The 11,750-nt window shown below is 30.0% G+C and overlaps 1 protein-coding gene across 10 annotated transcripts in view; it reads left to right on the top strand.

Moving 5' to 3' along the window:
- The first annotated feature begins 5,114 nt into the window (after window positions 1-5,114).
- Window positions 5,115-11,750, top strand: part of LOC114124218 (protein alan shepard) — a 122,521-nt gene continuing 115,885 nt past the window's right edge. For 5 of the 10 annotated variants that reach the window (XM_027987406.2, XM_050205227.1, XM_050205226.1 and 2 more), the window contains exons 1-3: window positions 5,118-5,910; window positions 5,993-6,123; window positions 7,836-7,961. In XM_027987406.2, coding sequence (XP_027843207.1) covers window positions 7,866-7,961 — 96 coding nt within the window. In that variant the 5' untranslated portion in view covers window positions 5,118-5,910; window positions 5,993-6,123; window positions 7,836-7,865. Of the gene's footprint in view, window positions 5,911-5,992; window positions 6,124-7,835; window positions 7,962-11,750 lie in introns of all 10 variants that reach the window. The other 5 variants (XM_050205225.1, XM_050205231.1, XM_050205232.1 and 2 more) reach the window with 4 other exon arrangements.

Genomic DNA, 11,750 nt, shown 5'->3' with positions numbered 1-11,750 from the left:
CAAGCTGCAGTCAAAGCTGAAATTAGTTAGCTGTGCCGGCTGTGTCAATCTAGACTTCCAAAAATGGTCAAGTAATTTGCAACCTATCTTGTTAGCTATACCTCTTGAAGACTGTGCTTTTGATGTTATTCTTTTAAACAACTAAGAAGGTAGTGTAACAAAGATCTTTAATAAGATCCATTGATGGAGATGTTTAGATTCAACGTATGTTCGTTTTCCCATAAATCAACCAAACATTATGTTCATGTTTATCACGAACACCATAGCTTAGTTGTTCCAATTAAATTGTTTTAACATTATGAATTTATTACTTTTAACTAAACAATAAGATTGCCCCTATAGCTACAATGGATTATTGTTGAGGTGATAATTTAAATGGCTACAGTAACTTAACATTTTTTCCATGATGTCCATTATTGTATGGATTTCTCACTCTGGTTATATTTTATACAAAACACGTTATGCGAAGGATTTGGAAAGCTATCGTATCCAGGGACGATCACTTATCACCATATCTGATCAGTTGTTAGTCAATCTTAGTTAAAGATCTTTCATCATTATCAAGTGTTCAGGTTCCTCATTTTCTGTCCACGCAAATACAATCCACGCTTAACTGTGTTGCAACAGTTATCTAATGCAAAGATCATAACTTATCCCTTGATGTACGCGCCAGTGAGTTTTTTGAATGGATTTGTTGATTATCTTCAAACTCTTCGTATAATCGAATACTCCGTGTTGTTTCTTGGGTTCGCCGTTTCATTTGTCACTGTAAACTTTGGATTACTCACATTGCTTCTTGCAAAGATTCAAACTTCAAGAACCACTTGTTGCATTGTTCGATCTTATCAACGTTTACTTACTGCTATTTTAACTGTTTGCTACCTACGGATCAAATTCTTATGTTCAGCTATGCTCATTGATTGAATCCGATGGTTTGATTCGTCTTGGTGGTAGACTGTGCCACGCCGACCTCCCGACTTTTCAGAAGCATTCTATGTTGTAACCTAATTCGTCATATTTTGCTACATCGATAGTTTAACACTAGCATGTAGTACGTGCATTTCTGTACCCCAGGGTCATAACCACTTTAATTTCTCGTAACTTTTGGTTATTGTTAATCTCTGTAACCTGTGTAAGATTTATCGGTGACCCATGTTCTGGCGTGTTTGCATTTTGAATCAACTATGCTGGTCCCTTACCAATGCGTGAGTGTCGTTAACGAAAGGCTGGAGAGTATAAGGCATACATTTTTATTTTTATTAAAAATAAATTTATTTTTTTTGAGTATTTTGTTTTTGATGTATATCAATGTCCAGCAGAGATAGTATCTCAAGAGACCATCACCATGACGAAATTCCTACCACCGTCGTTCTTTGGATGTTAGATTCACATTATATTGGCACTGTCATATACAAGTGAGAGTGCCGATTTTACTGTGCGCTATGTATGAAGTCGCTGAAAGACGACGTGTATGTTACATAATCCGCATCATTGTAATGGGCCCGCGAACGCCACACTCTCCACTCGCCGTTCGGCCTATACTTGCTGCAATCGAAGCGATTTAGTTTATACGCACCTATATATTATATTACATCCTGCAGACTCGATTTCGTCGCTGTCAATGAGAAAGTCATTTACCCCAGTATCGTCCGGCTGTTAGAACCCAAACATTTTTCTACTTCGCCGTAAAACCGCTGTCACTGTTACAACAAAGAATTGATATTGCCGCTAACTGTCGCCGTAATACCGTCATATTTAATTTTATGTTCCAACATATTTTATTATATTATTATCTTGTACAACGCGCTTAACAAAAACTTGTACTTGTTTATTTGTAAATTTGTAATGCATACTAAGTACCCCCTATGTGGCTACATCCTCAACACACATCGCCGTGAGTCAAGTTCAATAATCACGAATACTATAAATAGGATCAAATTTGGTGCAACATATAGGTATAATAATATGAATTAATAAACTTCTCACATAAAAATTTTAATCTTAATGATTCCTTTTCAATCTACGAATAATGTAACTACTTGACTATCAACTAATGATTTTGTAGCATATGCAATGTGCATTGTTTATTTTGTAACAAAACTGCTCACAAAGTTTTTGCGCTTGCATTAACTGATACCATAAAATAACAGTTTAAATCCTTAAAATTTTAATCCTAGAGGTCATGATAGTACTAGCTTTATATAAGCTGTAGGTCAGCTTGTATACCAAATCAAGTTTTTTGTTATAATTCAGCATTTTTTACAAAACAAATTATTATTAGGATAATATAAAATGTTTATATTAAAAAACTAGAAAGTGTAAATATAAATAATAAAAATATGAACTTTAAATGCATATAAAATATAATTGTACTAATGTATTTATAATATTTGTATTTTATATAGCTAAAAGAACATATTATATGGGGTATTGTATTAAAGTTTTCAGCTTTTTGACTGAGCGAAAAAAAAATTCAAGAAAATACAATAATATATTTTATACTTCTCCGTAAATTTTTAATAGTTTACTAATATTATTCATAATTTTATTATTCAATTATAATATTTATAAGCTTTTTATTATAATTTCTAATTTACGAGTATAAGTTATAACACATTCAAGTACCTATTTATTATTATTCCTGAGTAAATATTGACTATTATTACATAATTAAGATAACTTTTAGACATTTTAGATTCTGAACGGAGTGTTTTGATATATTGTATTGATTTTACATTGATATGTGTTTGTTTTTGTGTTTTGACACCTATTATAACTTGTCGAAATAATGCTTCAATTTGAAACTTTAGGGGTAGTTTTCGGTAGAAAATTGAATATCCTTGGTGAAATATAGATTTCAAAAGTCTCAACTCTCTAGTAATTTTCAAAAATATTGGGAAAACAATAAAAAAGTGACAGCATTACGGAAACCCAGAAATCGATTTTTTTTTAACTTAAAAACGAATCACTGTAAATAGGTAGGTACTTGAAATTTTCACCAAAAAATTTTGAACATTTAATACAAGGTTTCTTATAAGTTGTTCTTATAAGTTATTTCATGTATTTTGTACAACAGAATCATAGTAAATCAAAAATATATTATTGTATAATAATTGTTATTATAATTGTAGATTATTGTGGTTGAGTTAATTATTTAAAAAAAAAAAGTTAAGTTTAAATAAAGTAATTTAATTAAGCTTTAAATTTTGAAAAACATTTATTTACTTTTGCTTTATTGTAGTTTTGTATTATGAATTGTTAGTTTTAGAGCTATATCACATTGGAAAACAATACAAATTTGTTAAATTAAGGGCTGTAAAAAAGTATAATTTCATATTTAAAGTCTTAAACATATTATACTATTCAGCTATTGTTTTAAAAAGATTTAAAAATTGTATTATAAAATTATAGTAATTATTAATTAATTTACTTAGTTACCTACTTAATAATTATAATATTCTTTAAAAATGTATTTATCCATGGGCGAGGGATATTTAGAAATCAAGAGAATAGTTATTTATTGATATGCAAAATGGGAATGGATTAAAAAAATATTATAATTTAGGTACCTCGAGGTAGACTAAAAAATAAAACACGCATTATCTTGAATAGAAATTTAATTCGTTTTTTATATCTATCACGAGTCGAGACGTAGAGTAAAAGATGGTAAGACTATTCATACCATTATTATGCTATTAGGTGACCTGCACAACGTGACCATTAGTAAAATTATTGTTGCATCAATCTATGAATAAGTACCTATTGTTATATTAAAATTTAAACAGTCTTGAGATCTACCTTCTATTTCCTAATAAAGATCTATGATTACTTTTAATTATCAGTTTGGTAAAATTTAGTCGTGTTTTAAACTCAGCAGTGTAGACACTGTGGTGTGCAATGTGCATTATAACTGAAATAATTTTCGTAGTAAAAAAAAAAACTAGTTACTTTTTTTTTAAAATGGGTCAGATGAGATTATTTTACTCATTGAATTCAACTAGTTAAGTTACTTAAAAAAAACTTTTTAACCAATTAAGGCTTAATGGCTAATTTTGGTCAACAAGACGTTATAACCACGCTATCCACATAGACGTTATAGGTAGGTACCTAGGGTGCTAGGTATTAATTGACATCCAAGACCGTGCTCGACATTTACTAAATGATTCTAGAAAGCCTTGCCATCTGTCGGCCGGACATACGACTTTCAAGCGGTATAGAAATACAGAATGCAATCGGTAGACGGCGCGTAATATACCTATCGCGACTTTCGACGTCGCTGCGTCGTCCACGCCACTTCCGACCGGTTACAGCGGCGGCTGTAAATCTGGAACAGCTGTTCGCGGGACCGGCACGAACGCGTCACCCGATCGCACTGGAAAATGCCTCCCCCCAGTCCCTGCAAAGGTCACAGCCCTGCAGACGTTCGACTTATCTGAACAGATGAGGGACTGATGCGACCGGAAGTCACGGACGATTGTACGTCATAAATATTGACGGAAGATCGATGGAATGGATGCACGACATTGCATCGTTGCAGTTGCGATCGACTGTAAAAACGTATAGGATAATACAACGATTTTCATTTATTAACGCATACGCCATGCACGTCTCGTTGTTATACGCGGTATCGCGCGGGCGGCGTGGTCAGACGGGGACGAGCTGAGAAAACCCGCACATTGTTGGCGAAAGCAAAATTATAAAGCACCCGTTCCCGTTTTTACGGTTAACCGACGACATCCCCGCGGCCGGCGCGGCGGCCTTTTTCTGTTCCATGAGAGCACACACGATATTATATACCTACCTACCGGTAAGCCCAAAAATCGATCGACGGGCCCCGCGCGGGCGGGCTGGCGCGCTGGAAGCGGCCGCGGGGTAGGAGAGCGGGTGGTTTTTTTCCACGCACCCTCTCCGCTCCCCGCCGTAATTTTTTTCCTCCGCGTGTTATTATTTCAGGGATGGGTCGGCTTCGCGCGTCCGCCCCCGCCGAGGCCGCTGTACCGCGTGCCGCGCACACACCCCGTCCGCCGCGGCCGGGCGGGTAGTACCTACTACTATTATTACTATTATTACTACCGGTTACCACTACTACGACCGTCATCACCAGTCACCAATACTATACCGCGACGACCGCTCGTTGGGCGTGTGTGCCGCGCGATTGTGTGCGTCTCGGCAGTGTGTGCCCATTGAGCGAGTGTGTCACCGTCGGGTGTTTGTGCGTGCGAGCGAGCGAGTGCGCGCGTGTGTGTGTGTGTGTGTGTGTGCGCGCGCGCACCGGCGTGTGCGAGTGTTTCCTTATCCGCCGGCCGACGACGTGACGACGACGTCCGCGCCGCCGTTCAGCACGACGACGACGACGACGACGACGAGGACGACTAATGCGACCGCAGACGACCCGACGGCGATTATTGTTATTATTATTATTATTATTATTATTATTACTATTATTTATTTTTCGCGATAACCATTCGGGCCGGTTACACACGTCCGTGCTAGCAAAAAATAACGTTACCGATTACCGTCGGTCATCGACGTTCGTGCGTTTTTTGTTCGTTTTTGTTTTACCCCACATTCACCGTCATCGATAACAGCGACCGATTTGGAATTTGTCTATTTATTTTGATATCAACAATATCGTCGTCAATACACACACGCCGTTTTCGTCTACACGCACCTACCGCTCCGACGTCGCCAGAAGAGGGTTTTCGATTTCCCAAAAGACCTATGCTCGAGGCAGCACTCGTTGACCTTACTACAGCACGCCTGGTGCCTTCTTCTTCTTCTTCCACCGCATACTTCGTCTAAAACATAAGTACCTATCGCGATACGACTCCTCGATGTACGTACATTTACTCAAGTAATCGTCTCATGGTCACAGCTATGTCTGGTACGAACAGCGGACACTACACACCGGTAAGTACTGCCCAACGCCAAACATAATTTTATACATTCATGTTAAACCGTCTCGTGGACGGATCTATGTGTGGTTTTACAGGAGGAACACGCCGTACTGATTCGCAACAAGTCCTATCTGTACACGCACGAGTATAGATAATTAGCAGTAGCCAGTTGTTGTCTGCTGATTGTTGCAGTGTCACTAGTCAACCATATCGATTGATATTTTTTGTAAGTGTTAACCTTGTGGAAATTCTACCATGGCACCGTATTGACCGCAGCTTGTCGCCCAGTAGTTATGAGTAGTGTGTTTGTGTGTGTGTTGGGAGAAGCTTTACAACCAAAATTTTGTATAGTTTGTATTGTTTGATGTTGAGTAAACGACAAATGTAATTTAAGTTTTTTGTGAGCACAGTTTGAAGCTTCTGCATCATAGTAATTTTAATCAGTTGAAATCGGAAACTGTACGCCTAGATGCTACATGCAGGGTTTACAGTTTTTCTTTCAAGGTATCCATTAAAAATAGTTTTAGTTTTAATAGTTTTTTGTTGACATTAGTTATGCTATAAAATGCCATAGCATGTATATTCAAAAACATTTTAAGGAGCTCCACCAATGATTCTTTATTATGCTGGTGCACACTCCTTATTTACATTATTTTTTATTAGTTACCTAGTATATTATGCAAATTGTATGTTCACTACTTACTACTGTATTGATGTACAACCTATGTCTCTTTCTATTCCTTAGTAACTTATATTTGATAAGAATTTTTATATTTGATAATTGATAATAGTAATCAGTTTTAACTACACATTAGGTAATAATATTCAATCAATTACTTCTTTGTTATTTTTTTTTTTTTTTATTTTAATTAGTTTATGTATAATAAAAGAACTATATTATGTTAATTTAAATTGTTTATTATTAATATTAAGTAAGAAAATGTAAAATTATGTATTTGAATAAATATTTAGAACGATACCTAATAGAGGATAATCATAAAAGTGTTTTAATAAAAAATTCATTTAAAGATAATAAGTTCAGTTTTACTAAACAATTGTAATTAAACTTCTTTATTTCCGATAAAATAATTTCATTCATATTTTATATTATGAGCTAATTCTTATAAAAATATATATGATTTTCATAAGACACAGTATTAGTTGTTTTACAAATAGTCATTACTATATTATATTTCATTAATTTTAGTAAAATCTCAAAAATATTTGTTCTCCCCAGTTTAGTATACTAATATATATATATATATATACTTAAATCTTCAAGAATTAATTAATTTAAAATTAAAATTTGTTATTTATATTCTTGATAATTGTATTATATACTATAATAGTACAATCCGTTATTATTAAATGTTTTTTTTTGAGGTTTAAGTTGTTAATTTAGAAGTTTTATTAATCATACTTATTAAAAGTTACCTAATGGAAAGAAGTGTTTTTTTTTATTACTATTATAACTAAAAATGTGCTATTGTAATTATTTTTTATAGATTATATATTTTATTAAATTAATAAATGAGATTTAGCTAAAATGGTGGTTTTATCATTATAATTTTATAATTTAAAAAATGTATTAATTATTCTTTTGTTTTAATTATTTCCATTCATATCAAATACCTATTTATTTTTTTTAGCCAATAGTTATATTATTGCTGGTAATTATTTATAAAATAATCATCCTTTGACATCAGTAGATTTGGTTTCAATTATTTTATCCAAACACTATAATAAATGCTTTAGTAATTTTAATGGCTTTGTTTTCAGTTTGATTTTTGTAAATTACATTTTAAATTTGAAATGTATCAATATTTTACATTTTGATGCACTTGATTGTATAATTATTGCCCACAAGTAAAAAATAGTGTGTGTCCGATGTTTTATAAATGGTAACACAATAATTGAACAATTATTTTTATATTTTAGCTGTTTAGAAGTTTCCTAAAAGCCGTTTGAATGCAAGTTGCAACGGTAATGCATCCCATGCAACATGCTGGAGGAGTGGCAACCTATTATGCTACTCCTAGGCCAACTCACCCACACTACTCAAGTGTAAGTACTTATATGTTAATCAGTTATTATAACATGATATGCTATGGTTATATTAGAAAATAATATTTTATTATAAATAGAAAAGGTACTTTTTATAAGGTCTAAAAGCTGTGTAAAATGTACATAATATATCATAAATTTATTTATTTATAGTTGTATTTTTACAACTTTACTAAGCTTAAAACATGTGTGAATATTTAGTCATATATAAAGGTATATTTAGCTTCCACTTGCCTTACTTACCAATTTTTATTCAAAATTGTTGTATTATTAGAATTATGGGTGTAGCAATTAAGCAATGAAAATCTATTGAAAGTTAATAAAGTCATTTGTTTTAATTAAAATATTTGAATTTCTGGAAATAAAATAAATAGTAAAATAATTGAGGTAGGTACCTTATATCTTTGTTTATTTATTGGTCTATGTTAATTATTATCATTTTGTAACATTATAACAAATTATTACAATCTAACCTAGCTACTTGAAATAGGTCATATTAAAATTTTTAACTTTTAAATAAATATGATATTCAAATGATTTAATATTTTTCTTTTCTTGTCCATCAATTTAAAAGTTCAGTTCAAAGTAGTTTTATAAAACACCAACAAATCACAAAAAAATATCTAACTTTTTTTTAAATTAAATTTTTATTGTATTACCAATTTAGTAAATTTCAAATTTATTGTATTAATTTTTATAATGTACCTATATATTTATGTTAAGAATAAATAAAAAAAATTTAATATATTATATGGAGTAGGTATAAGTACTAAATATTTGAAGTTTATTATTAAAAAAAAGTTGTATGGAAATACTAGTCCATGGAGACCAATTGTTAAGCACTCTACCTTACTTTTCTTGCTACGGTTATGGTAGTTTTGCATTATTAAAAATGTACAATCTATAATAGATCATAATATTCACATAATTCAAAAACATATTTTCAGTAAAATTTAATTAGAATTTAACTAAAGAAATTTTTTTTTAAAAATATTTATTTTAAATTGTTAATAGTCTTTTATAAGAAAACATAGTGAATTGGATTAGTGGATAGTGAATTAATCAGTAGATAATATGAATAGTGAATACATAATATTTTTGTAGTGTTTTCATTATTAGAAAAAGAATCAATAAAAGTTATGAATAAATAAAACAATACTGTAAAACATAAAAATTATTTTGCTTAGAAAAAATATTTTTTTAAATAATTGTTAATTATAGCCTGCAACATGAACTAATTTAATTGCAACTCGAAACAAATTGCTGTAAAAATGTGTATAAAATCAAAAAACTGTTTCTCCTAGTATTTCATACTTTATGTATAGTTTATATTTACAATCTTAATTCACTAAAATTTTCTTTATTGAAATAACATTCCACCAAAATATTATGGTTAGTAATAATTAAAAATAGAATTTGATTTGATAAATTTCTACCTACAACACTTAAACATATTATTAGTAATAAGTCACTACTTACCATCAAATTTCCATTTATACTAAAGATATTTGTTATGTAGTTTTAATTGTTACCTACTTCTTTTATTTTTATTTTCAATGGAATTATAGTGCAATAATACTGTATATTAATATTTATATAATTATTATACATATTTTGTACTTTTTAAATAGTCAATAATTTTAACCTTTTAAAAGGTGTTTAAATTATATTTTAACTTAATTTGTTATTGGCTTATGATATTGTTACATTGTGTATGCTTGGTACCTAGTTGGGTAGATTATGATGAAGAATTATAATTCATTTTATAATATTATTATTTATTAAAATATCTATATCATAAATTATAATTATTAATGCTTTGGTTAGAATAAATCTATTTTTAAAATTTATCTAATTTTTTTCAACTAAATATAAAGTTAAATTATGTAATATTAAATATTGTTTAACAATAATCATCAGTTTTTAGTGGAACAGTGAGAACTGGGTAATTTTGTAAATTATTTTAATTTGGACATTGAAGTATTAACCTTGTACTATTGCTTAAACTATTATTATAACTATAATTTAATGTTTGAAATTACTTAAAACCAACTAATAATAATTCAAGCTATTATACAAAAAACCTTTGGATAAATATTTTCAGTGACACAAATAAATATTTTTAATATATATCGTTAATAAATTATGAATAAAAAGTACCTATTTCACTATTACAATATAAATTTAAATGTAATATTATACTGGTGTACCTACCTAATTATATTATTGGTTATCCCGCCATGAATAGGTAATTATGTAATTTACATAGTATTATATTATATAAATATAATCAGTATAACTTCATTAATTTCGAGTGATACATTTGCGTAGTAAGTACTAATTAGGTATCTAGTAAACTAAAAGGGGAACTAATAATATAATGTTGAAATATTCAAGTATTGAATATATCTATATGTACGGGTTATGTTAGATTAGCCTATCTATTTTACAAAAATAAAATACAATTATAAATTTGGTTTTAATAAAAAATTTATAAATATAATATAGGTTAGGTACTAGGTAGGTAATATATTACATAGATGTATTAAAATATCATATGTTTAAAATATAAATTTAACCATTGGAAAAACAACTCCGGCTCTCTTTAACTTATAAGTTACAATTAGACGTTATAGTATCTATACTCATATTATGTGCAGACATAAGCAAACTTATTCAAAATATTGCATGTATATAAACCTTTAAGTGATATTGCATACAATTTTTAAGAATTTATAAAAGCAGTATGCATGGGGTTGTCGTATAGTGTATTTAAGTTAGTTCAAAATTTATATTAGGTATAGGTTGTTATTTTATCATAGGTATAAATATAAATTATTCATAATAGAGAAAAATATTTAATACGAACATTTTTCGTAATATCTAAAATGATAAGTAATTTTTATATTTTTACGTAATTTAAGAGAGGTTTTGGGCGTCAATTTTAGAAATTTAAATTGAAACCTATATTTTTTTTTGAACCATAATGTGAAGAATTTCTATTCATTATTTCGAAACAAAAATTATAAGTGTTTAAAGTTTATGTGAATAAAAAACCTGTATAAAACATTTTTCTCAATTATGAATATTTATATGATAAAATAGCTGTACCAAACATAAACTTCGTATCACCCTGTATTTATTTATTTTTTTGTTATAAAAGTATATCTTACTAGATATTAGGATAACTAAACTGATAAAATATTTTTCGTTTTATATTGACCTATTGACAAAACTCTTTTATAAAATATCTGGGTATTTGTAATTAATGTTGTCTGTGGTCAATCAGAACATGTGTTATAAACGAGTATTTTAGGCGTGGTCGGGCACGCCTGGCAAGTTTATCGTATATAACGATCGTCGCCGGCGACGTTCGTCTCGTACTCTCGTGCACACTAAACCCCATTCATCATAAAACATTGTTTGTCCAAGTGTACAGGAAGATCCTATTTATTAATTTATTGATACTAATAGAATGATATTATTATTTATGTACAATATTCCTATATAATACTACGCATAATATAATATATTTAATGTACCTACATTGTAAACTGGTATAATTTACCCATGTTTGTAGAAAATTCAAAATAGTCAATAGATTTTGTTAATTCGGTTTCTCAGTACCTACTATAATTTTTGAAAATCAGGTTATATTATTACTCTGAAGTTTATTGTACATTGAGGAGATAATATTACATTCATTTTACAATTATACAGTTATAGGTATGGGTTGGTACTTATTATAATGTTGTTATCTATATATTTTTTAAAAAAAACAATTTGCAT

The sequence above is a fragment of the Aphis gossypii genome, chromosome X (genome assembly GCF_020184175.1).
Source record: "Aphis gossypii isolate Hap1 chromosome X, ASM2018417v2, whole genome shotgun sequence".
Taxonomy (NCBI): Eukaryota; Metazoa; Arthropoda; class Insecta; order Hemiptera; family Aphididae; genus Aphis; species Aphis gossypii.
Note: the sequence above shows the minus strand (reverse complement) of the source record. Positions and strands in the feature narration are given on the sequence as shown.